Raw genomic sequence first — 25237 nt, 5'->3', positions numbered from 1 at the left:
TACAGGCATGAACCACCACTGCTGGCTGATTTTGCTATTATTATTATTTTAGAAACAGTGTTTCACTGTGTCACCAGGCTGGAGTGCAGTGGTGCCATCGTAGCTCACTGCAGCCTTGACAACCTGGGCTCGAGCCATCTTCCCACCTCAGCCTCCTGAGTAGCTGGGACTACAGGGGCACTTGACCTTTTTTTTCTTTTTAATGTAGATACACGGGGGTCTCACTATATTGCCCAGGCTGGTCTGAAACTCCTGGCCTCAAGTGATCCACCCACTGTGGCCTCTCAAAGCGCTGGGATTACAGGGGTGAGCTACCCTGCCCCGGCCCTAATCCTGTTATTGTTATTACTGCTATTGTTCACCCAAGTCCTTCAAGGCTGGGCCTCCATTTCTGGGCCCCAAGCCAGCTGGTGTCTTAGGGGTGCCCTAAGCCATCTTGTCTATCCTGTGTGCCCTCCCAAAAGGCCAATTTCCTCTCCCTCCCCTCCCACACTGCCTCAGCCCCTCCTGGGCTTGTCCACTGCCTGGAGAGGCACTGAGGCCCAGAGGTGGCCAGAGGCTGCCCAAGGACTAATGCTGGGTCTCTCTTCTGGTGCCTCCAGAGCCCCCACACAGCACCCCAGGCCCCAGGCCCCAGGCTGCCCATCCCGTGGCCGAGGGGGTGGCCTGAAGCCCTGAGAGAGGAGACAAACTGAGGCCTGGACACCCCAAAATAGCTTGAGTCTTTATTTCTTTGGTGAGGCAGGGCCCCAGGGTGGGGAGGGCTGCCTGGTTGAGGCTCCCGTAGACCCACCAGCCCAGGGGCACTTTTCTGGGCACCACAGGTAAGGCACTGCCTGGGGGCTGGAGGAGGATGCCCAAGCTCCCGGCACTCCTCACCCCAGACCGGGGAAGCTGGATTTCCTCCACATTGTCCCCTCCCCATAGCTGGTCTGAGGCTCTGGTTTACACGCAGGCACAGGTAGGCAATTCTGAGCGACAACCCAGATGGAGGGGAGGGTGAGCCGTCGTGGGACAACTGGCCCAAGACCAGCACCTGGCTGGTGTCGCCAGCTCCGGCTGTGCTGGTGGGTGAGGCAGGTCTGGCATGTAGCCGGGGCGGGCTACGTGTAGGGGACCGAGAAGCTCTGGGTGTGAACCCCACCGTGGAGGCAGCAGGCACCTAGTGGTGCTGCTGGAACACCCGGCTCCAGGACTCCAGATGTCACACATCCGTGAGTCTTGGTGTCTACACCCCCCTCGGGGCCAGTGGGTGAGCAGGGGTCCGTGGTCCCTGCCGGAGTCCCCCAAAGTGGACTGGGCTCCGCTGGACACAGTGCCCTGCGCTGAGCTGCCGCTGGCTGCCGCATGCCTGAGACCATGTGATGTCGCCTAGTGAACTGACCGTGGACGGCAGCAGGGGAGGCGCTGGGCAGTTCTGTGGCTGAGCACGGCCCGTGTCAGGAGGACAGGCCGTGCCCTTTCCCATGGGTCACACTGGGCATTTCTCAACGGCCTTCGCAGGATGGGAAGGGGCATACAGAGGCAGTGGGGAACCTGGAGTTCTTGGGCTGGCAGGGAATAGTGGCAGCCTTCTTGGCCTTCATGAAGGGCCTGGCTTGCTGGACTGAGGTCACAGTGTTCTGAGGTCCCCACACGCACTCAGACTAGACCCTCCGTACACACCCAGGCTAGACCCTCCTTACACCCAGGCTAGACCCTCCTTACACACCCAGGCTAGACCCTCCGTACTCACCCAGGCTAGACCCTCTGTACTCACCCAGGCTAGACCCTCCTTACACCCAGGCTAGACCCTCCGTACTCACCCAGGCTAGACCCTCCTTACACACCCAGGCTAGACCCTCCGTACTCACCCAGGCTAGACCCTCCGTACTCACCCAGGCTAGACCCTCCGTACTCACCCAGGCTAGACCCTCCTTACACACCCAGGCTAGACCCTCCGTACTCACCCAGGCTAGACCCTCCGTACTCACCCAGGCTAGACCCTCCGTACTCACCCAGGCTAGACCTTCCTTACACACCCAGGCTAGACCCTCCGTACTCACCCAGGCTAGACCCTCCGTACTCACCCAGGCTAGACCTTCCTTACACACCCAGGCTAGACCCTCCGTACTCACCCAGGCTAGACCCTCCGTACTCACCCAGGCTAGACCCTCCGTACTCACCCAGGCTAGACCTTCCTTACACACCCAGGCTAGACCCTCCGTACTCACCCAGGCTAGACCCTCCGTACTCACCCAGGCTAGACCTTCCTTACACACCCAGGCTAGACCCTCCGTACTCACCCAGGCTAGACCCTCCGTACTCACCCAGGCTAGACCTTCCTTACACACCCAGGCTAGACCCTCCGTACTCACCCAGGCTAGACCCTCCGTACTCACCCAGGCTAGACCTTCCATACACACCCAGGCTAGACCTCCTCTGCTCCTCCTGGCCTAAGCCCAAGGCCCCTGTTCTAGGATGGTTGGGGCTGAGAAAAGCAGTCATGCCTCTTCAGGAATTACCAGCAGGGAATGCCCAGCCCTCTTAATGGTAGCAATAATTAACAGGTTTATCCCCAAAGGAGCAGAGCAGAAGTGTGGAGTCCTCCCCGGCAATAGGTCTTAGGGTAGGGGCTGGAGCTTCTTAGAGAAAGGCCCTAAATCAGGCGCTCGGTGTCCGGAATGCAGGTCTACCCCACCCACCAACCGGCCCCCAGGCCTCCTTTCCTCAGTCCTTCCAGGGGGGTTCTGGGATCCCCAAGTGGTCCGAATCCAGGCCCTAGGGAGTGTCCGTGGGATATAAATTAGACTCTGCTGTGGCAATAAATAACGGGGTGGGGGGCGGCCTCAGGCACCAGGCCCAGGCCTGTCCTGCAGGCTCACACGAAGTTCTCTTCCTCTTCCTCCGACTCACCATCTGGCGGCTCCTCAGGGGTGCCTGCAAGGGTGGATAAGAGCATTGAGGGCGCAGGGCAGGGGGTTCTCCGGCCCCCAGGACAGGTCTGTGCCCTCGCCCTGCGTTTGCACCTGCGCAGCTGCCCGCGTGGCGCACACCGATGGAGCGGCCCAGGAAGCAGGTGGCCTGGCGCAGGTGGCACGAGGAGATGTAGGTGACGTTGTTGTTGCCGCAAAGCTCCTGGCCGGGGCTGGAGGGCACAGGGCAGGGCGCCGCCCGACACACCACGCAGTGGGCGCTGCCCGTCTGGTCCACGACGCACGACTGTGGCCGCGGGCACACCACGCGCTCACAGGACTCTGCAGGCCGGGTGCCAGGGACAGTTCAGGAGACATCTCGCTGAGAACCCCGCAGGGCTCTTGGCCCCAAGACCTGCCCTTAACCCCCAAGTTGAGAAAACCCTCTGGTAGGACACAAGCCCCCCGCACCTCCCCATGAGCCCCCCTCTCCATCCCACCCCTTGAGCTCCACCCGCAAGCCCTGCCCCTCCAATTGTACCCAGGAGCCACACCCCTTCCAGGAACCCCGCCCCTTACGTTACCCAAAAGTCCCACCCCCTAAAGCTCCCACAAGCCCCACCCCCCGATTGTACCCAGAAGTCACTCCCCTTCCAGAAGCCCCACCCCTTACATTAGCCATAAGCCCCACCCCCTTACCACCACAAAGCCCCGCCCACAATCAGGCTCCACCCAGAAACCCTGCTCCTCCCACGAGCCTCGCGCCTTGTTACCCAGAAGTCCAACCCCCCATAGAACTCACAAGCCCTGCCCCTCCGATTCTACCCAGGAGTCTCTCCCCTTCCAGAAGCCCCACCTCTTGCTTTAGCCATAAGCCCCACCCTCTTACCACCCACAAAGCCCCGCCCCTCCATGAGCCCAACCAACCCCCTCAGGCTCCACCCACAAGCCTTGCCCCTCCCATTGTACCCAGGAGCCACACCTCCTCGTAAGCCCTCACCCTTGTTACCCAAAGCCCCGCCCCTCCGCGACTGCGGGGCCGCCCACCCAAGCTCCACCGACAAATCCCCGCCCATCTCCACCCAGGAACCACGCCGCAGTCAAGAGCCCCGCCCCTTCCATGACCCAAAGTCTCACCCCCTGGTTCCATCATGCCCTTCTGGTTACACCCACAAGCCCCTCGCTGCGTCACACTCCCGCTCTGACCATGCCACATTACTCTCGCCCAATGTGAGCCCCGGAGGCCCACTACTTTCCAAATCCCAACCCTACAAAAGACCCCACCCCGTAATACTCCCTCGGAAGTGTAAACGCGCCCTTAATTAGGCCCCACCGCGACCCACGTGACATATAGTGGGCTGGAGGCCCCGCCCCCACGTACTGCGGCAGCGGCCCCGCCCCTCCAGCAGGCCCTGCCCCCAGAGGCCGGGCCGTCACGTAGGCCTCGCCCTCACGCATTGCAGCAGCAGCTCCGTAACGTGACGCTCAGGTCCGGGTGGCCCCGCCCCAGGCCCCGCCCCCACGTACTGCGCCAGCAGCCTCGATACGTGACGCGCAGGTCTGGTAGGTCCCGCCCCGCCCCAGGCCCGCCCCTCCACAGACCCCGCCCCCACGTACTGCGGCAGCGGCCCCGGTACATGACGCGCAGGTCCGGGTGGCCGCGGCAGCGCGCGGCTCGCAGCTCGCACTCGTCGCGGTAGGTGGCGCCGTCTGAGCCGCAGACCTGCAGCCGCGCCGGGAGCCCAGAGCAGTCGGGCGCGCACTCGCAGCGCGGGCGGCCCCCCAGCATGCGGCACGCCTTGCCCGGGCCGCACTCCACGCCGTCGCACGAATCTGCGGACACAGGACACGCGCGTGGGGCCGGGCATGGGAGGTTCCCGGGCGTGGGGCCGCGCGAAGGCCTCGGGGCCCCTCCCTGCGCCCCCTCTGCAGGGCGGAGGCGGGGGCGCCGTCCCAGGTCAGGGTCAGTCGGAGTCGGGGCGTTCGGGTTCCCAGGGGCAGGGCTACGGGTCGGGGCGCGGGACCGGTGGGGCTGGGGGCGGGGGCTGGGCTCGGTGCGCGCAGGCCGCGGGGTCTCTGCCCGGAATCGGGGTCCGGCGGAGCTACGCAGCCTCGGGCCGCTCCTCCTTGTAGCTGGCTGACGTCTGCCCCCGATGCACGCGCTTTTCTGGGAAGGCCGGAGGGGCCCCAGCTGCGTCAGCCTGGGGTGTTCCGCCCTTGCCAGGCGCGAGTCTGGGGCTGCGAGTCTGGGGCTGCCGGAATCTTCCCCCAGGAGGCGTCGGGGAGGGCGGGGCTCTGGACACCCCTCCTGGCCTGGGGAGCGATTCCAGGGGAGGGGGCCGCCCACAGCCCTAGGCCTCTGAACCAGGAGTTGCCCCGCAGCCCCACTGCTCAGGCAGGGATACTGAGGTCCTGCTAGGGAAACTGTCTCTGGGGTCCCCGCCCCTGCTTTTCATGTGATGTTCATCGCCACCTAGGCTCATTGCATCCTCCCAAGTCATCATTTTACAGATGGGGAAACTGAGGCCGGGTCGCAGCTATGAGTGCAGGGGACCCAAGCACCTCAGCTTGAAAGCTGCAGCAGGACCCAGATGACCGATCCCCTTTCTGTTGTCTGTGGGTCTGGTGGGGCCTCTGAACACAGCTGTTGTTTATGTGTCAGCCTCAGTTTCTCTGTGTGTAAAGCGGGGCTGACGGGGGAGCCCCACTTACAAGGCAGTCAGGCACTCCTTAGAGGATGGCCAGCGCCCCCCACGCAGCCCTGCAGGGCATGTGGGCCGCACCTGGGCGGCCCCCGCACAGCGGCTCACAGGCACATCTGGAAATGCTTGGCCAGGATGGCTTTCATACAAGCGAGAACGGAAGGGGGCCTGAGTTCCCGTCCCCAGGGCGGCCAGATGAGGTTGGGGGTGGGGGGTCCTGGGCCGTCTCATGCCCAGGCCAGGCACTTTTTGAAGTCTGTCCTTCTCCCAGAAGCCAGAGGGGGGTCTGGAGGGAGCCAGGGGTATGTGGCAATGAGTTCAGGACCACCCAGCCAGGCTGATCTGGGATTAATCACATCTCAGAGGCCAACAGAGTTCCTCAGCCTGGCCTTCGGGTCTGCACCCCTCAGCTCCAGCCTCCCCCTGGCTCCTCTGACTCACCCCACCCACCAGGACCTAACCTCAAGCCATGTTCTCTCCTGATCCCCACTCCCATACTGACTCCATCTGGCAAACTCCTAGACATCCCCCAACACCCCAGCTCTAATGCCCACCTCCTTCAAGTTGTGCCCCAACAAAGGCATGGTGGCTCATGCCTGTAATCCCAGCACTTTGGGAGGCCAAGGCTGGCAGATCACTTGAGGTCAGGAGTTTGAGACCAGCCTGGCCAATGTGATGAAACCCCGTCGCTACCAAAAATATAAAACTTAGCCAGGCGTGGCAGCGCACACCTGTAGTCCCAGCCACTGAGGAGGCTGCGGAAAGAGAATCGCTTGAACCCAGGAGGCCGAGGTTGCAGTGAGCCGAGATCGCACCACTGCACTCCAGCCTGGGTGACAGAGCAAGGCTCTGTCTTAAAAAAAAAAAAAAAAAAAAAAAAAATTCATCCTCCAGTGCAGAGAGTATATCTTAACTCATTCATTCGTTCTCTGCCACCCAAGAGCCCCTAGTTTGATGGGGAAGGCATTGTCTCAGAAGAGGGTCCCGAGTGGCTGGGCGCGGTGGCTCACGCCTGTAATCCAGCACTTTGGGAGGCCAAGGCAGGCAGATCACCTGAGGTCGGGCGTTTGAGACCAGCCTGACCAACATGGAGAAACCCCGTCTCTACTAAAAATATAAAAAATTAGCCGGGTGTGATGGTGCACACCTATAATCCCAGCTACTAGGGAGGCTGAGGCAGGAGAATCGCTTGAACCTGGGGGGTGGAGGTTGCGGTGAGCCGAGATCGTGCCATTTCACTCCCGCCTAGGCAACAAGAATGAAACTCCATCTCAAAAAAAAAAAAAAAAACAAAAACTGGGTCCCGAGGCAAATGCTTGTTAATCATGCAGCTGTAACCCCACCACAGACCCTGGAGTCTGCAGTGAAGGTCCCTGGTGTGGACATTTGGGGTCACAGGCCAGAATGGCAAACCCACCTTCCCAGGAGCTAGGTGTAAGCCAGACATTTATCGAAGAGCCACCCAGGCAGAGAGCTCAGCCCCAGCAAAGGCTCAGCCACGTGGGGAGTCCTCAGGGCCTCTTCCTGAGTCCTAAACTGCAAGAGACTGAAGCCTGGGAACTGGGAGGTGCCCCCAGTCCCTCTCTGAGACCAGGATCCCCCCTGCAACCCCTGTGACAGGCTCAGCCCCGCATGTTTTGCCCTCGACCACCGTGACTGTTTTTGGCTGGTCCTGAGCTGAGATGCCTGCCCTGCTTCTGGCCTGGGGTCTCACCTTTGCAGGGAAGGCAGTGGACAAGGCCCAAGAAGCCAAGGAGGTTGATCTTGTTCCCCGGGTGAGTGAGGTTGGACCAGGCGGTGTCAATGTTGCCGGAGGCACAGCACTCGGCCCGGGTGACGTCAGTCCGGAGCACCAGGCTGCAGGTGGCCTCCTGGCCCTGCTGGAGCCAACAAACACCACCTGCGGGCCAGGGGACGGGGTGCTCTCCTGGGCCACTCCTGACACCCAGCTTCTGGCCCGCCCACAGATGCATGCAGGTGGTGCTCAGTAGTTACGCACGGGATGATCTACCCCAACCCAGGAAGAGGGGCAGAAAACCACATGGGGGTCCCCACCCTGGCTCCGGGTCCCTGGAGATACCTCCTCCCCTCTAGCTCTATGCCCCCCCCAACACCCTCACCACCAACCCTCACCCATCCCAGGAGGTCCCCCCTCGTTCCCTCCGAGCCCCCAGGCCGGGGGCTGGCACCCTGCCCAACCCGTCAAACACCACCCAACGCCAGGCACTGGGCATGTCAGGGTCAGCGGGCCCTGGAACCGCTTCTCCCGCCTCTGCCCTCTGTCTAGACAGCACCCGAGGGCACGTGGAGCCCCGCGCCTGGCAGCCCCCCCACCGCCTGGCCCGCCTCTTACTCACTCCAACTTGGGAACATTCCCCTTGCATGAGCTCACTGTCTCCCCAGGGACGTGGCCTTCGGGGAGGGGGCTCTGCTCTCCCTTTGGCGCGGGGCTGGGGTGGGGTGGGGCTGCAGGGATGGGGGGTGGGGAGCCAGAGAGCCCCCAGTTTCTTCCCCTGTCCCTGGGGGCAGGAACGGCCACAGCCCCCTTCCCAGAGTGCTCGGTGGTTCACAGACACTGCCAGGGACCAGTTTGGGGAATGCAGCACCTTGGCACCCATCATAGGGGAAACTGAGGCCAGGAGTGGGGCCGTCTCCTGCCTGGCGCCTCCCGGCAAGTCCCAGGTGTGAGTCTCCATGCCGGGTCTACCCAGGACCCGGGGAAGCTCTCAGCCCCAGCTGGAGGGCCTGGCTCCAGACACCCAGCGCTGCCTCTCAGGGCACCAGGACCGACCCAGACGGTCGCGGCTAGAACCCTGGCTTTGCCGCCTACAGTCTGTGTGACCCTGAGCCTCAGTTTCCCCATCTGGAAGACAGAGATGAAGAGAGCTCCGGCACTACTGGGATGGCACGGGTTCAGGGAGGGGAGAGGTAGACACTAAGCGCTCAATAAATGTCAGCGGTCATTGTGATTAGGAACCTCTGCTCTGCTGACCTCCTGGTGACCCCCCTTCAGACCCTCCCGGCTCCAGCTTGCGCCGGACACCGCCCTCGCCCCCACCGCCGCCGCGCCCCCCGACGTCCCCCCGGCCGCATTCCGGGCAGCCCCACGTGGGTGGCCCGCCCCGCCCGCCCCTCTGGCCGCCCCACTCACCGGGCGCGGGATCCCCCGAGCCCATGGAGCCCACGAAGCCCACGGCCCAAGCCAGGGCCCCCCAGGGCAGAGGCCAGAGTGGCCCTGGCGCCCCGGGACGCATGGCGAACGCAGAGACGGCAGCGGCACCGACTTCCTAGCGCGCGGCCGGCGCTCCCTATAAAGGTCCCGCGGGCCGCGGGCGGGGCGGGGCACGGGGCGGGGCGCGGCGCGGGAGTGGCGGGGGCGAGGCCGTGTCCCGCGCGGGGTGGGCAGGCGCCGGGCCCGGCCGCTGCGGGGGGCAGCTGGGGGCGCGCGCCCGGGTCCCCTCCCGGAGCCAGAGAATGCATCTGGGGAGATGTGGCTGGACCCAGGGCGGAACTGGGACCGGGGTGTGGGTTCGAGGTGGTGGCAGCCTTTTGGGTGGATGGAGGGGCGGTCTCCAGGAGTCAAAGTGGGTGTGGGGATCTTCAGTTGCAGGGGTGGTGGTGAGCTAGCGGGGACCCACGAGGAGCACGTCTGTGGATCCCTGCACCCCGTTTCTGTGATTTGCATGTGGTCACTTTCATAGTCTGAGCCCCCCAACCCGGCCTCCTTGGTCCCGACCTGCCCCACACACCCAAAACCTCAGCTGGATATGGTTCCCTGCTCATGGCGCAGGCCGCCCACCCGTCCACCTGGCCGCTGGAGCCGGCCTGTGGGTGGGGAGAGGTTGGGTGTGGGACAGAACGGGGTGCGGCCGGGACAGACCCAGAGACACAGCTCCTTCCAGCATCGTGGACAACAGCAGGCCTCGCCCAGCCAAGGCCCCCAGGGAGGCCACTGTCTGTGTGTGTGCGTGTGTGCGTGCACGCCAGGCCTTTGTCCTGGGCCCCTGGGCAACTCTGCCCCCAACAGCCTTCCAAGCCTTTGGGAAGGTTCCCCCAGGTCATATCAACAAGAATGTTTACTAGGTTTTTTCCTCTCCCTCCGAGATTCAGCAAACACTGTTTCAAACACTGTTTCCAGCAGAGGCGTTTCCCACAATTTATGACAGCGACATCTGCGTGGGCCCGGAGGCGCTGTGTCCGGGGGGCTTTGCTTGCTGCAGCCAGACACATTTCCTACTTGGGACTGATGCCGCGGTGGAGGCCTCCGGATCTGTCAGGGCGCCCGTGGCGAGCTCAAGGGTTCTGCGGAGCCCCTCTGTTCCCGCTTCTAAGGAACCATCAGTGAACATCTCTTGTTGGCCAGAGGGGCCCTGCAGGGTGCTGGGGTGCCGTGGTGACCAAGGCAGACCCCATCACACGCTCACCGAGCTCCTGGTTTGGAGGGGCCATAGACAGCAAAATGCAGAGACAAATTAATCTGTAACTTCAAAGACTGGTAAATGCTTTCAGGAAAATAAAGAAGGTTGAGGAGATGGAGAGCAGTTGGGTGTCTCCTGGGGATGCCTGTGTCTGGCCGCTGGCTGTTCCGGCGTTGCCCACCCCCCAGGTGTGGAAACGGAGGCGTCCAGCAGCCCCACGGCACAGCCCCTTCTCTGGCGTAAGTGAGACCTGCGCCCACGAACGGCGCACCTGTATCTTTTCCTCCACCTCAGCTGCCCAGCCTGACTGTGTCCCCTCGCAGCCAGTGGCCAGGGGCCAAGTTCCTGCCCTAGTGGCCGTGAGGGGGGACACCCCGCCGTCTTGACCTGGCCTTGGCCTCTGGCATTCCCCTGGGAATCTCCCCGGGTTGGGGAGCGGGGCAGGGACAGGACCCTGTGTTCTCACTGAGGGTGTGCGGGGGCTGGACAGTGTGACCTTGGCCAAGACCTGACCCCGCTGTGGCTCAGCCACTCCGGCCTGGGCTGTGCGAATCAAAGGGTCATTGTCTGGCTGGCGTGGGTTCCGGCCCTCTCCGGGGAAACCGAGGCCAGCTGCCAGTGGCCTCCTGCTCCCGGCTCTGTCTTCCTCCCTAACCCAGAGGCTCTGTGGGGTGACCTCAAACAGGTCACTGGCCTTTTCTGGGGCACTGCCTCCTCCTGAGACCCCAGTGACGACCTCCCGGCTCTGCCCCTCTCCCTACCCTATCCAGCCCCGAGGCTCATCCTAGGACCTCCACCCGCAGCCTGGCCCCCGTGGCCACTTCGTACCCCAGCTGCCATTATACTTCTCCCTGGCTCAGACACCCACCGTGGGTGCCGTGGCCTCTGCTCACCCCCCCAGGCTTCTGTCTCCCTCGAGGTAAATCCTGACAGGTAAACAGTAACAATCGGCCGGGCGCGGTGGCTCAAGCCTGTAATCCCAGCACTTTGGGAGGCCGAGACGGGCGGATCACTAGGTCAGGAGATCGAGACCATCCTGGCGAACACGGTGAAACCCCGTCTCTACTAAAAAATACAAAAAACTAGCCGGGCGAGGTGGCGGGCGCCTGTAGTCCCAGCTACTCAGGAGGCTGAGGCAGGAGAACGGCGTAAACCCGGGGGGCGGAGCTTGCAGTGAGCTGAGATCCAGCCACTGCACTCCAGCCCGGGCGACAGAGCCAGACTCCGTCTCAAAAAAAAAAAAAAACAGTAACAATCCAGTGTTGTTCTGTGGTAGAGGATGCCCAGATAGCAGAGGTGCCCCAGGCCACACCCAGGCCTGGGGGAGACTGAGGAGGGCTTCCCAGAGGAAAGGGATGTTCAGGTTGAGACGAACGTTGGTTGGAACGGCAGGGGTGGGCGCTGGAAACAGACGTTTGTGCTGTGAGTGAGTGGAAGTGCAATTGGGGGTGGTCAGCAGAACGGCGGCCCCAGAGACCATGGGGCCCTCATCCCTGGAACCTGTGGGTGTCCCACCCTCCCCGGCCAAAGGGGCTCTGCAGGGGGGACTGAGTTGAGGACTTTCACACAGGGGCTCATCCTGGGTTATACAGATGGCCCACTGTCTTTGAAGCGTCCGTAGAAGAGGAGATGCCTGGCCGGGCGCGGTGGAATCCCAGCACATTAGGAGGCTGAGATGGGCAGATCACTTGAGGTCAGGAGTTCGAGACTAGACTAGCCAACATGGTAAAACCCTGTCTCTACTAAACATACAAAAAAGAAAAAGGTGGGCATGGCGGCGTGTGCCTGTAATCCCAGCTACTTGGGAGGCTGAAGCAGGAGAATCGCTTGAACCCGGGAGGCGGAGGTTGCAGTGAGCTGAGATCGTGCTCCAGCCTGGGCAACACAGCGAGACTCCATCTCAAAAATAAAAATAGCCGGGCGCGGTGGCTCACGCCTGTAATCCCAGCACTTTGGGAGGCCGAGGCGGGCGGATCACAAGGTCAGGAGATCGAGACCACAGTGAAACCCCGTCTCTACTAAAAAATTACAAAAAATTAGCCGGGCGCGGTTGTGGGCGCCTGTAGTCCCAGCTACTCGGGAGGCTGAGGCAGGAGAATGGCGTGAACCCGGGAGGTGGAGCTTGCAGTGAGCCGAGATCGCGCCACTGCACTCCAGCCTGGGCAACAGAGCGAGACTCCGTCTCAAAAAAAAAAAAAAAAATAAAATAAATAAATAAATAAAAATAAAAATAAAAAGAAAGAAAAGGAGACGCCTGCCCTCTATGGTTAGAGATGGGATAAGAGAAGGACTTGGCTGCCATTGCGGGATTCGGAGATGGAGGAAGGGGGCTCGAGCCAGGGAATGTGGGCGGCCTCTAGGAGCCTGGAAAGGCGCAGATTCTCCTTGGAGCTGCCAGAAGGAACGCGGGTCTGCCAGCACCTCGATCTTCCCCCAGCAAGACCCGTGTGGAACTTCTTTTTTATTTTTTTTTGAGACGTCGTCTCGTTCTGTCGCCCAGGCTGGAGTGCAATGGCGCGATCTCGGCTCACTGCAACCTCCGCCCCGCCGGGTTCAAGCGATCCTTCTGCCTCAGTTTCCCGAGTAGCTGGAATTACAGGCGCCCGTCACCATATTAGCTAATTTTTGTATTCTTAGTAGAGACGGGGTTTCACTGTGTTGGCCAGGCTGGTCTTGAACTCCTGACCTCAGGTGATCCACCCGCCTCGGCCTCCCAAAGTGCTGGGACTACAGGCGTGAGCCACCGCGCCCGGCCCCCATGTGGGACTACTGACCTTCAGAACTTGTGCAAGAGAAAAAATTGTGTGTTTTACTTATTTATTATTATTATTATTTTTTTTTTTTTTGAGACGGAGTCTGGCTCTGTTGCCCAGGCTAGAGTGCAGTGGCGCAATCTCGGCTCACTACAAGCTCCGCCTCCCGGGTTCACATCATTCTCCTGCCTCAGCCTCCTGAGTAGCTGGGACTACAGGCGCCCACCACCGCGCCCGGCTAATTTTTTTTTGTATTTTTTTTTTAGTAGAGACGGGGTTTCACCAGGGTCTCGATCTCCTGACCTTGTGATCCGCCCACCTCGGCCTCCCAAAGTGCTGGGATTACAGGCGTAAGCCACTGTGCCCGGCCTATTATTATTATTATTATTATTATTATTATTTTTGAGACGGGGTCTGGCTCTGTTGCCCAGGCTGGAGTGCAGTGGCGCGATCTCGGCTCACTGCAAGCTCCGCCTCCCGGGTTCACACCATTCTCCTGCCTCAGCCTCCTGAGTAGCTGGGACTACAGGCGCCGCCACCACGCCCGGCTAGTTTTTTGTGTTTTTAGTAGAGACAGGGTTTCACCGTGTTGGCCGGGGATGGTCTCAATCTCCTGACCTCGTGATCCGCCTGCCTCAGCCTCCCAAAGTGCTGGGATTACAGGCGTGAGCCACCATGCCCGGCTATTTATTATTTTTATTTTATTTATTATTTATTTGAGACAGAGTCTTTACTCTGTCACCCAGGCTGGAGTGCAGTGGCGCGATCTCGGCTCACTGCAACCTCCACCTCCCAGATTCAAGCGATTCTCCTGCCTCAGCCTCCCAAGTAGCTCAGATTACAGGTGCGCACCACCACGCCTGGCTAATTTTTGTATTTTTAGTACAACACCCGGCCATTTTTATCTTTTTGAGACAGGGCCTCACTCTGTCGTCCAGGCTGGAGTGCAGAGGTGCGATCTCGGCTCACTGCAACCTCAGCCTCCCGATTAACTGGGATTACAGGCGCCTCCCACTGCACCCGGCTAATTTTTTTTTTTTTTTTTTTTTTTTTTTTATAGAGATGGGATTTTGCCATGTTGGCCAGGCTGGTCTCAAACTCCTGACCTCAGGTGATCTGCCCACCTTGGCCTCACAAAGTGCTGGGATTACAGGTGTGAGACACCACACCCCGCCCGTGTGTTGCTTTAAACCAGGAAGTTCGTACAGATTTGTTATAGCAACTATGGGTGCCCACTGTGTGCCAGGCCCGGAGACCCTTCTATGCTTGTTTTCTTTTCTTTTTCTTTTCTTTTTTTTTTTTTGAGACAGAGTTTTGCTCTTGTTGCCAAGGCTGGAGTGCAGTGGTGCGACCTCGGCTCACTGCAACATCTGCCTCCTGGGTTCAAACAATTCTCGTGCCTCAGCCTCCCGAGTAGCTGGGATTACAGGCATGCACCACCGGACCCAGCTAATTTTTTGTATTTTTAGTAGAGACGGAGTTTCACCATGTTGGCCAGGCTGGTCTCGAACTCCTGACCTCAGGTGATCCAGCCGCCTTGGCCTCCCAAATTGCTGGGATTACAGGCGTGAGTCACCGCACCCGGCCTATGCCTGTTTTCTTATCTGTAAAATGGGCACAGACCCCAGTGCTACAGGTTCCAGGTGGGATGTGGACAGTACCGGGCGCACAGTAGGGCCACAGCACGCATGCGTGGATTCCTGTTAATCACCTAGTTAATAGATGCTCGCCCAGGATGGGAGCATGGTGAGTCCCCTTTGCTGCTTGCCGGGAGGCTGTGAGGCAGGCACCCCATTTATAGGCGGCAAATGAGGTTGGAGGGTGGGAAGTGACTTTCTTGGAGTCACACAGCCCTGTAGAGTCAGGACTAGGGTCAGCACCGAGTTCACAAGCTTCCAGGACCCGTGTACCTCCCATGCACGACGAGGGCCGGCCCAGGGCTGGTTCCCCCCTTCTGCTCCCAGCACCGTATTTTCCTCTGGGGAATCATCTCCAATCATCCCAGCACAAGGGACCCCAGGAGTGGACACCTGTGCACGCCCAGCCAGTGAGTGAGGCTTCTCTGACACTCAGAAAACCAGGCTGGGTGCGGTGGCTCACGCCTATAATCCCAGCACTTAGGGAGGCTGAGGCGGGCAGATCACTTGAGATCAGGAGTTCGAGACCGCCCTGGCCAACATGGTGAAACCCAGTGTCTACTAAAATACAAAAATTAACCGAGCGTGGTGGCACATGCCTGTAGTCCCAGCTACTCAGGAGGCTGAGGCGGGAGAATCGCTTGAACCCAGGAGGCGGAGCTTGCAGTGAGATCGCGCCACTGCACTCCAGCCTGGGTGACAGAGCGAGACTCCATCTCAAAAAAAAAAAAAAAAGAAAAAGAAAAAACAAAACAAAACAAAACCACCAGGACGAGTTAGCCCTGGATTTTTTTTTTTTTTCAAGGCGGAGTCTCACTCTGTTGCCCAGGCTGGAGTGCAGTGGCGTGATCTCAGCTCACTGCAACCTCCGCCTCCCAGGTTCAATCTATTCTTCTGCCTTAGCCTTCCGAGTAGCTGGGACTATAGGTGTACGCCACCACGTCTGGCTAATTTTTGTATTTTTAGTAGAGATGGGGTTTCACCGTATTGGCCAGGCTGGTCTCGAACTCCTAATCTTATGATCTGCCTGCCTCAGTCTCCCAAAGTGCTGGGATTACAGGTGTGAGCCACCATGCCTGGCCAACAGCCCTGGAATTTTGCTGGGAGAGGGACAGGGACACCTGCTTCCTGCTGGGGCTGGAAGGGTGTGAGCCTGAAGTTGCAAGTGGCTCTTTCTGATGACTAGGGAGAGGCCAGCCCCGTGGGCCACAGAGCCAAAAGGGACAGCAACAATTCTCAGTGACACTGGAGGTCGCTGGATCCAGCTGTGCCTGAACTCCTCCTCCACAGGGAGACGAAGCCAGTTTAAAGCAAGTTTCTGTCCCTTGGAGCTGATAATAATAACCACCTTTGCAATTAGTAGGTTTGCATTTATTCAAGGGGAGCCTTTAGGACCCAGAGCAGCAGGTTCTGTGGAGCTCTAGGGGGGGTCACTTTGCTCTACCACCTTCGGCCTCCAGGATGGGATGTGGATCGTGGCTTGGTACAGAACACTCAGGGACACCCGGTCCCACCTTCCTGAGCCTGAAGATACTTGGCATTGACTTATTGTCCATTGTCTGCAGCCTCTGAGCTAGAACTTGCCAACCCCTGGGCTCCAGGAAGCAAAGCCTTGCTGGCCTCTCTGGAGCCTGTGATGCTGATAACCACGGCTCAGGCCTGAAGATCTGGCCTGGTGGGTGGTGTGGGAACTCTGGGAAGTGAGCTGAGTCCTAAAATGTCCCCATCGGCAGGGTGCGGTGTGAGCCGGGGCCTAAAGCAACCCCACTGGCCGAGTGCGGTGGCTCACGTCTGTCATTCCAGCACTTTGGGAGGCTGAGGTGGGCGGATCATTTGAGGTCAGGAGTTTGAGACCAGCCTGGCCAACATGGTGAAACCCTTTCTCTACTAAAAATACAAAAAAATTAGCCGGGCGTGGTGGTGCACGCCTGTAATCCCAGCTACTCAGGAGGCTGAGGCGGGAGAATCACTTGAACCTGGGAGGCGGAGGCTGCAATGAGCCAAGATCACACCACTGCACTCCAGCCTGGGCGACAGTGAGACTTCATCTCAAAAAACAAAACGGCCAGGCGCGGTGGCTCATGCCTGTAATTCCAGCACTTTGGGAGACTGAGGCAGGCAAATCACTTAAGGTCAGGAGTTTGACACCCAGCCTGGCCAACATGGTGAAACCCCATCTCTACTAAAAATACAAAAATGAGCTGGGCGTGGTGCCAGGTGCCTGTAGCCCCAGCTACTAAGGAGGCTGAGGCAGGAGAATTGCTTGAAGCCAGGAGGCAGAGGTTTTGGTGAGCCGAGATCACACCACTGCACTCCAGCCTGGGTGACATAGTGAGACTGTCTCAAAAAAGAAAAAAAAACAACAAAACAGACAAAAAACACCCCCTTCAGAGGTACTTCCACAGCTCAAACACCACCCATGGCTCCCGACGGCCATGGGACCAGTCGAGGTTTATTGGCCTGGGTTCCTTCCTGCTGAACCTGCTCAGTCCAGGCCTCTTCCCACAGCATCTCTCCATGCTGGCCCCCAAGCATCCCCACCCCATAAATGGCTGTTCCCTCTCCCTGATGAGGGACCTGATTTTGTGTGAGATTCAGGCAGCCAGATTTCTCACAAGGGAGCGCCCTGCCTCAGCCCCAGAGGTGAATACTGATTGGTCAAAAAAGATCACAGTGATGTCAGTCATTCCTCTTGCTAGTCATTGGTTCAGGCACAACCATGTGACCCCACTCTGGCCAATGACAGAAGGGGCCGCCTGTAGCTTCAAGGCTTCTGGGAAACCCACAAACACCCAGACTGACTGGGCTCGACTCATTATAGCTTGATGTATGAGCATGCTATCTGCTGCTGTAACAAATGGACCCAGAGGTAGCAGCTGAAAACAGCACAGGTGAATTACCTGATGGTTCTGGGGATCGGAAATCTGACATGTATCAGGGGAACCTGCCCCCAATATTTCTTTTTTTTTTTTTTTGAGACGGAGTCTCACTCTGTGACCCAGGCTGGAGTGCAGTGGTGTGATCTCGGCTTGATCCCAGGTTCATGCCATTCTCCTGCCTCAGCCTCCTGCATAGCTGGACTACAGGCACCTGCCACCACACTTGGCTAATTTTTTGTATTTTTTAGTAGAGATGGGGTTTCACCGTGTTAGCCAGGATGGTGTCGATCTCCTGACCTCATGATCTGCCTGCCTTGGCCTTCCAATGTGCTGGGATTACAGACGTGAGACACCGCGTCCAGCCCCGCCACCAATATTTCAACGTAGGTTCTTTCTATTTTCCATAAGTGTCAGCTGGCTGAGAAATAAAGAGAAAGAGTACAAAGAGAGGAATTTTACAGCTGGGCCGCCAGGGGTGACATCACATATTGGTAGGACCATGATGCCCACCTGAGCCTTAAACCAGCGAGATTTTATGAAGGGTTTCAAAAGGGAAGGGGGTATAAGAACAGGGAGTAGATCACATGCTTCAAAAGGCAAAAAGCAGAACAAAGATCACATGCTTCTGAGGGAACAGGACAAAAGGGCAAAACCAAACTACTAAGGGTCTATGTTCAGCGGTGCACGTATTGTCTTGATAAACATCTCAAACAACAGAAAACAGGGTTCGAGAGCAGAGAACTGGTCTGACCACAAATGTACCAGGGTGGGATTTCTCAACCCTAGTAAGCCTGAGGATACTGCAGGAGACCAGGGCATATCTCAGTCCTCATCACAACCACATAGATGGACATTCCCAGAGTGGCCATTTGTAGCCCTCTGCCAAGGAGTTCATTTCTTTCCCAGGGTATCAATATTAATATTCCTTGCTAGGAAAAGAACATAGCGATATCTTCCCGACTTGCACGTCCGTTTATAGGCTCTCTGCAGGAAGAAAAATATGGCTCTTTTTGCCCCAACCCCATAGGCAGTCAGACCTTATGGCTGTCTTCCCTCGTTCCCTAAAATCGCTGTTATTCTGTTCTTTTTCAAGGTGCACTGATTTCATATTGTTCAAACACACGTTTTACAACAGTTAACACAATTATCACTGTGGTCCTGAGGTGACGTACATCCTCAGCTTACAAAGATAACAGGATTAAGAGATTAAAGTAAGACAGGTATAAGAAATTACAAAAGTAGGCCGGGTGCGGTGGCTCACGCCTGTAATCCCAGCACTTTGGGAGGCCGAGGCGGGCGGATCACAAGGTCAGGGGATCGAGACCACGGTGAAACCCCGTCTCTACTAAAAATACAAAAAATTAGCCGGGCGCAGTGGCGGGCGCCTGTAGTCCCAGCTACTCAGGAGGCTGAGGCAGGAGAATGGCGTAAACCCAGGAGGTGGAGCTTGCAATGAGCTGAGATCGCGCCACTGCACTCCAGCCTGGGCGACAGAGCGAGACTCCGTCTCAAAAAAAAAAAAAAAAACCAAAAACAAACAAACAAAAAAAACCAAACAAACAAAAAAAAGAAATTACAAAAGTATTAATTTGGGAACTGATACATGTCCGTATTAAAATGAAATCTTCACAATTTATGTTCCTCTGCCGCGTCTGCAGCCGGTCCGTCCGTTCGGGCTCCCTGACTTCCCACCACAGACATGAGTCTTGCTGGGCAAAAATCAAGTGTGTTTGGGGACTTTATTTATTTATTTTGAGATGGAGTCTAACTCACTCTGTCTCCCAGGCTGGAGTGCAGTGGTGCAATCTCAGCTCACTGCAACCTGTGCTCCTGGGTTCGAGTGATTTTCATGCCTCAGCCTCCTGAGCACCTGGGATTACATGGAGGCACCACCACACCTGGCTATTTTATTTTATTTTTTATTTTTTTATTTTTTTTATTTTTTTGAGATGGAGTCTCGCTGTGTCTCCCAGGCTGGAGTGCAGTGGCGTGATCTCGGCTCACTGCAAGCTCCGCCTCCCGGGTTCACGCCATTCTCCCGCCTCAGCCTCCCAAGTAGCTGAGACTACAGGCACCCGCCACCACGCCCGGCTAGTTTTTTGTATTTTTAGTAGAGACGGGGTTTCACCATGTTAGCCAGGATAGTCTCGATCTCCTGACCTCGTGATCCACCCGCCTCGGCCTCCCAAAGTGCTGGGATTACAGGCTTGAGCCACCGCGCCCGGCCTATTTTATTTTTTTTTAATGAGACAATGTTTTGCTCTTGTTGCCTAGGCAGGAGTGCAATGGCGTGATCTTGGCTCACTGCAACCTCCGCCTCCCAGGTTCAAGTGATTCCCCTGCCTCAGCTTCCCAAGTAGCTAGGATTACAGGCGCCTGCCACCACGCCTGGTTAATTTTGTATTTTTAGTAGAGACAGGGTTTCTCCATGTTGGTCAGGCTGTCTCACACTCCCAACTTCAGGTGATCCGCCCGCCTCGGCCTCCCAAAGTGCTGGGATTACAGACGTGAGCCACTGCACCAGGCCTTTTTATATTTGTTTGTATTTTTAGCAGAGATGGGGTTTCACCGTTTTGGCCAGACTGGCCTCGAACTCCTGACCTCAAATGATCCACCTGCCTCGGCCTTCCAAAGTGCTGGGATTATGGGCATGAGCCACTGCTCCTGGCCTTGTTTGGGGCCTTTATTCTTTTGATCATGGTGCTCAATGCCGTTGGGTGGATGGCTGGTTTCGGCAGACGTTTGTGGCACGGGCCCCCCGCTCCTGGCACGCGGCGGAGGCTCCACGACGTTTGATGAAGGAACAGTGGCCCAACCACCCCTGCCAGGATGAGGAGTGGAGAGAGGGACTGTTTCCTTCCCCAGGAGGCAGCCACAGTCCAGCCCCAAAGCTGCCACCTCGGGCAGTCGGCCTCCTCCCCAGGCCTCAGTTTCCTCATCGGTGCAATGGGGACAGTTGTGGTTCTTTCTGCCCAGGGGGTTGGGAGAAGGGAATGCACAGCCACTTGGTCTGCCTGGGACATGGTCTACCTGGGACGTGGTCTACCTGGGCTTGGTCTGCCTGGGACGTGGTCTGCCTGGGACGTGGTCTACCTGGGCTTGGTCTGCCTGGGATGTGGTCTACCTGGGCTTGGTCTACCTGGGCTTGGTCTACCTGGGACGTGGTCTACCTGGGCTTGGTCTGCCTGGGCTTGGTCTGCCTGGGACGTGGTCTACCTGGGACGTGGTCTACCTGGGCTTGGTCTGCCTGGGCTTGGTCTGCCTGGGACGTGGTCTACCTGGGACGTGGTGTACCTGGGCTTGGTCTACCTGGGCTTGGTCTGCCTGGGACATCGTCTACCTGGGCTTGGTCTACCTGGGACGTGGTCTACCTGGGCTTGGTCTACCTGGGACGTGGTCTGCCTGGGCTTGGTCTGCCTGGGACGTGGTCTACCTGGGCTTGGTCTATCTGGGCTTGGTCGGCCTGGGACGTGGTCTACCTGGGCTTGGTCTGCCTGGGACGTGGTCTACCTGGGCTTGGTCTGCCTGGGACGTGGTCTACCTGGGCTTGGTCTGCCTGGGACGTGGTCTACCTGGGCTTGGTCTGCCTGGGACGTGGTCTACCTGGGCTTGGTCTGCCTGGGACGTGGTCTACCTGGGCTTGGTCTGCCTGGGACGTGAGAATGAGCCGTGTTGACATTCCTTTGAGAATGTCAGGCGTGGCCCATGTCATTCCTTTGAGTCCTCTCAGTTCGTGTTGGCCAAGGCCCCCAGGGTTCATGGGGACGGGATCCTGAATTGAAAAAGGGGCCAGGAGAGCTCATGGAACCAAGCCCACATCTGTTGAGGTCCCTGGTGAGAGGAAATGGGAGAAACAGGGTGCCATGTGTGTGGAACCAGGGGTGGCCAGCGGGGCCCGGGGTAGGGTGTGAGTCTGTGCGTTTGTGTGTGGTGGTGTTGGTGCCCGCTGGTCAATCTGATCAACGTGTTACGGCCTTCAGGGAACAGCAGGCTGCTTTTTGGTGTGTTTGGGATAAAGGTGGGGCCAAGTACTGTGGCTCACACCTGTACTCCCCGCACTTTGGGAGGCCAAGGTGGGAGGATCCCATGAGCCCAGGAGTTGGAGATCACTCTCGGCAACATAGCAAGTTTTTATCTCTACAAAATAAAAATTTAAAAACAAATTAGCCTCACGCCTGTGATCCCAGCACTTTGGGAGGCTGAGGTGGGCGGATCACCTGAGGTCAGGAGTTCGAGACCAGCCTAACCAACATGGAGAAACCCCGTCTCAACTAGAAAGACAAAAATTAGCCGGGTGTGGTGGCGCACGCCTGTAATCCCAGCTACTCGGGAGGCTGAGCCAGGTTAATCCCTTGAACCCAGGAGGCAGAGGCTGCAGTGAGCCAAGATTGTACCACTGCACTCCAGCCTGGGCAAAAAAGCAAGACTCCATCTCAAAAATAAATAAATGAGGCAAATTGTGAATAATGGGGTCAGGGTTCAGGGCACACAGATCCCTTTGTGGTACGCCTGTAGCTTTTCTGCATCTTGGAAATTATTTAAAATAAAGTTAGTGGCCGGGCACGGTGCTCACGCCTGTAATCCCAGCACTGTGGGAGGCTGAGGCGGGCAGATCATTTGAGGTCAGGAGTTCAAGACCAGCCTGGCCAACACGGTGAGACCCCGTCTCTACAAAAAATACATAAATAAAAAAAGTTAGCTGGGCGTGGTGACAGGTGCCTGTAATCCCAGCTACTCAGGAGGCTGGGGCAGGAGAATCACTTGAACCCAGGAGGCGGAGGCTGCAGTGAGTCAAGATCGTGCCACTGCACTCCGGCCTGGGTGACAGAGCTAGACACTGTCTCAAAAAAATATAATAATAAAATAAAACAAAGTTAGCAACACCCAAACAACTGATCAGGAGAGAGGAGAGTCGGGAGATCTCTGCTTACAGGTGTGAGCCACCGCGCCCAGCCAAGCATCTGCTTTCATAGCTGTTCCAAGGAAGTGCTGAGAAACTGGGAAACAGCACCCCCATCTCACAGCACCCGGTGAGACTTCGGGGGTCTCTCAGAGCCTCAGAGGGGCCTGGGGGTGCCCAGCGTCCCGCTCCCAGGTCTGTCCCATCGCCGGCAGCAGCAAGGTGACCACTTGGTCGCAAATGGACACTGGAGTGCCCTGGAAGCCCAGGGCCACTGGGTTGCACACAGACACTGGCCTGGCACTTGGGTTGCTCCGGCCCACACTCCACGGTTAGACTGGGGCCAGATGGCCAGCAGGTGGAGGGCCCAGGGGCCTGGGTCTGATCAGGGGCCGGGTGGCCAGCAGGAGGGGCCGAGGGTCCTGGGTCTGATCGGGGGCCGGGTGGCCAGCAGGAGGGGCCGAGGGTCCTGGGTCTGATCGGGGGCCGGGTGGCCAGCAGGAGGGGCCGAGGGGCCTGGGTCTGATCGGGGGCCGGGTGGCCAGCAGGAGGGGGCCGAGGGTCCTGGGTCTGATCGGGGGCCGGGTGGCCAGCAGGAGGGGGCCGAGGGTCCTGGGTCTGATCGGGGGCCGGGTGGCCAGCAGGAGGGGCCGAGGGTCCTGGGTCTGATCGGGGGCCGGGTGGCCAGCAGGAGGGGCTGAGGGGCCTGGGTGTGCTATGTGTTGTTGTGTTGTCCGTTAAATTGTGTCCACGACGTGGAGCTTTTGTGAGAATTAAACTTCAGGCCTGGCACGTGCTGAGCCCTCTGTTCTGTTCTGTTTTGTTTTTAAAGATGGGGGTCTCTGCTGGGCGCGGTGGCTCACACCTGTAATCCCAGCACTTTTGGAAGCTGAGGCGGGCAGATCACCTGAGGTCGGGAGTTCAAGACCAGCCTGACCAACATGGAGAAACCCTGTCTCTACTAAAAATAGAAAAATTTGCTGGGCGTGGTGGCGGGTGCCTGTAATCCCAGCTACTCAGGAGGCTGAGGCAGGAGAATCACTTGATCCCGGGAGGCGGAGGTTGCAGTGAACTGAGATCACACCACTGCGCTCCAGCCTGGGCGGCAGAGCGAGACTCCATCTCAAACAAAACAAAACAAAACAAAACAAAACAAAAAAGATGGGGGTCTCCATCTGTGGCCCAGGGTGGAGTGCAGTGGTGCGACCTCGGCTCACTGCAACCTCTGCCTCCCAGTCAAGTGATCCTCCTGCCTCAGCCTCCTGAGTTACTGGGATTACAGGCGCCTGTCACCACACCCAGCTCATTTTTTTATTTTTAGTAGAGACAGTTTCACCGTGTTGCCCAGGCTGGTCTTCAACTCCTGAGCTCAAGCAATCCTCCCACCTCAGCCTCCCAAGGTGCTGGGATTACAGGCATGGGCCACTGTGCCCAGCCTAATTCTATTTGTGTAGAGACAGGGTCTCACTATGTTGCTCAGGTTGGTCTTGAACTCCTGGTCTCAGGCGTGAGCCACTTCGCCCTGCTTAGTTTGATACAAAATCCCTACGTTCCTTCTCATCCCACTGTGTTTCCAGCACCTGCCTGGGCCCAGCACACAGTAGACACTCACCAACTGTTCATGCATTTGGGAATCTACTGAACACCTACTGTGCGCTGGGCATTGGCCTCACATACGGGGAGACGCCATTAATAACCCACAGATGGGCCGGGTGCGGTGGCTCATGCCTGTAATCCCAGCACTTTGGGAGGCCAAGGTGGGCGGATCACCTGAGGTTCGGAGTTCGAGATCAGCCTGGCCAACATGGTGAAACCCCGTCTCTACTAAAAATACAACATTAGCCGGGCGTGGTGGCACATGCCTGTAATCCCAGCTACTCGGGAGGCTGAGGCAGGAGAATCGCTTGAACCCGGGAGGCGGAGGTTGCAGTGAGCTGAGATCGCACCGTGGCACTCCAGCCTGGGCTCCATCTCAAAAAAAAAAAAAAAAAGAAAAGAAAAGAAAAGCAGGGGCAGGAGAGGGGACTTGGGGAAGGACTACCCGCAGAGGGAATGGCCTTGCAAGGTCCCAAGGTGGGAAACTGCTCAACCCACCCAAGGCGGCCAGTGAGGCTGGAGAGGGGTCAGTGAGGGGCAGGTGACTCAGGGCAGGCAGCAGAGCATAGGGAGGGCTGAGGAGGTTCAAGGGGTCCTCACGTCTGCCCCGAGCCAACGGAAAACCCTCAGGTTCTGCCACCTGCTCAGAGAGGTTAAGCCACTTGCCCAGGGACACACAGCCAGTTCGTGGTTTGGTGTCGTTTTGAACCAGGCCTGCTGCTCCTTCTACACTTCTGCAGGGCGAAGGCTGGTGCAGGGGCTGGGTCTGGGAGGCCTGGTGTTGAATCTGCAAGCCTTGCTCCTCCCCGGCCTGGGGTTTTCCTGGATTCCTAGGGACGGGGCCCGTGCGCTCTCTGGTGGTCAGAGCAGGAATGACTGGATTCTCGCTGCTGAAAAGACGGACAGGAAGGAGGCTCAAGCCCGTCCCCAACCTCCGACATTCAAAACCCTAAATGCAGGGCCGGGCGCGGTGGCTCACGCCTGTAATCCCAGCACTTTGGGAGGCCGAGGCGGGCGGATCACAAGGTCAGGAGATCGAGACCACGGTGAAACCCCGTCTCTACTAAAAATACAAAAAATTAGCCGGGCGCGGTTGTGGGCGCCTGTAGTCCCAGCTACTCGGGAGGCTGAGGTAGGAGGATGGCGTGAACCCGGGAGGCGGAGCTTGCAGTGAGCCGAGATCGCGCCACTGCACTCCAGCCTGGGCGACAGAGCGAGACTCCGTCTCAAAAAAAACAAAACAAAACAAAAACAAAAACAAAAAAAAACCTAAATGCAGGACGGGCTTGGTGATTCACGCCTGTAATGCCAGCACTTTGGGAGGCCGAGGCGGGCAGATCACCTGAGGTCAGGAGTTTGAGGTCAGCCTGGCCAACATGGCGAAATCCCTTCTTTACTAAAAATACAAAAATTAGCCAGGCGTGGTGGTGCCCGGCCTGTAATCCCAGCTACTGGGGA

The 25237-nt window shown here is 58.2% G+C and overlaps 2 protein-coding genes across 15 annotated transcripts in view; both read right to left on the bottom strand.

Moving 5' to 3' along the window:
- Positions 1–25237, bottom strand: part of PALM (paralemmin) — a 168303-nt gene that overhangs the window by 59435 nt on the left and 83631 nt on the right. The window contains exon 1 of one of the 6 annotated variants that reach the window (XM_077978812.1): positions 7698–7702. The exons of the other annotated variants lie outside the window; for them this stretch is intronic. The gene's annotated coding sequence lies outside the window, so the exon portion shown is untranslated. Of the gene's footprint in view, positions 1–7697; positions 7703–25237 lie in introns of those variants that run through there. 6 annotated transcript variants of the gene reach the window in all.
- On the bottom strand, positions 713–8952 carry FSTL3 (follistatin like 3). Of its 9 annotated transcripts, none has more exons than XR_013409403.1 (6): positions 8748–8952; positions 7311–7496; positions 4512–4727; positions 3009–3236; positions 2094–2919; positions 713–1882 (listed from the first exon to the last, which is right to left on the bottom strand). XR_013409403.1 is itself a non-coding variant. In XM_015122306.3 (5 exons), exons 1-5 carry the CDS (start codon positions 8848–8850, stop codon positions 2861–2863), a joined length of 792 nt encoding a protein of 263 aa, XP_014977792.1. In that variant the 5' UTR covers positions 8851–8952; the 3' UTR covers positions 713–2860. The 9 variants fall into 9 exon arrangements, 1 of the variants encoding a protein (XP_014977792.1); XR_013409405.1 differs by having other exon boundaries at positions 713–1896; positions 2114–2919; XR_013409404.1 differs by having other exon boundaries at positions 713–1906; positions 2118–2919.

This window comes from Macaca mulatta, chromosome 19 (assembly GCF_049350105.2).
Source record: "Macaca mulatta isolate MMU2019108-1 chromosome 19, T2T-MMU8v2.0, whole genome shotgun sequence".
Taxonomy (NCBI): domain Eukaryota; kingdom Metazoa; phylum Chordata; class Mammalia; order Primates; family Cercopithecidae; genus Macaca; species Macaca mulatta.
The sequence above is the reverse complement of the archived record's forward strand: the minus strand, read 5'-3'. Positions and strand labels throughout refer to the sequence as shown.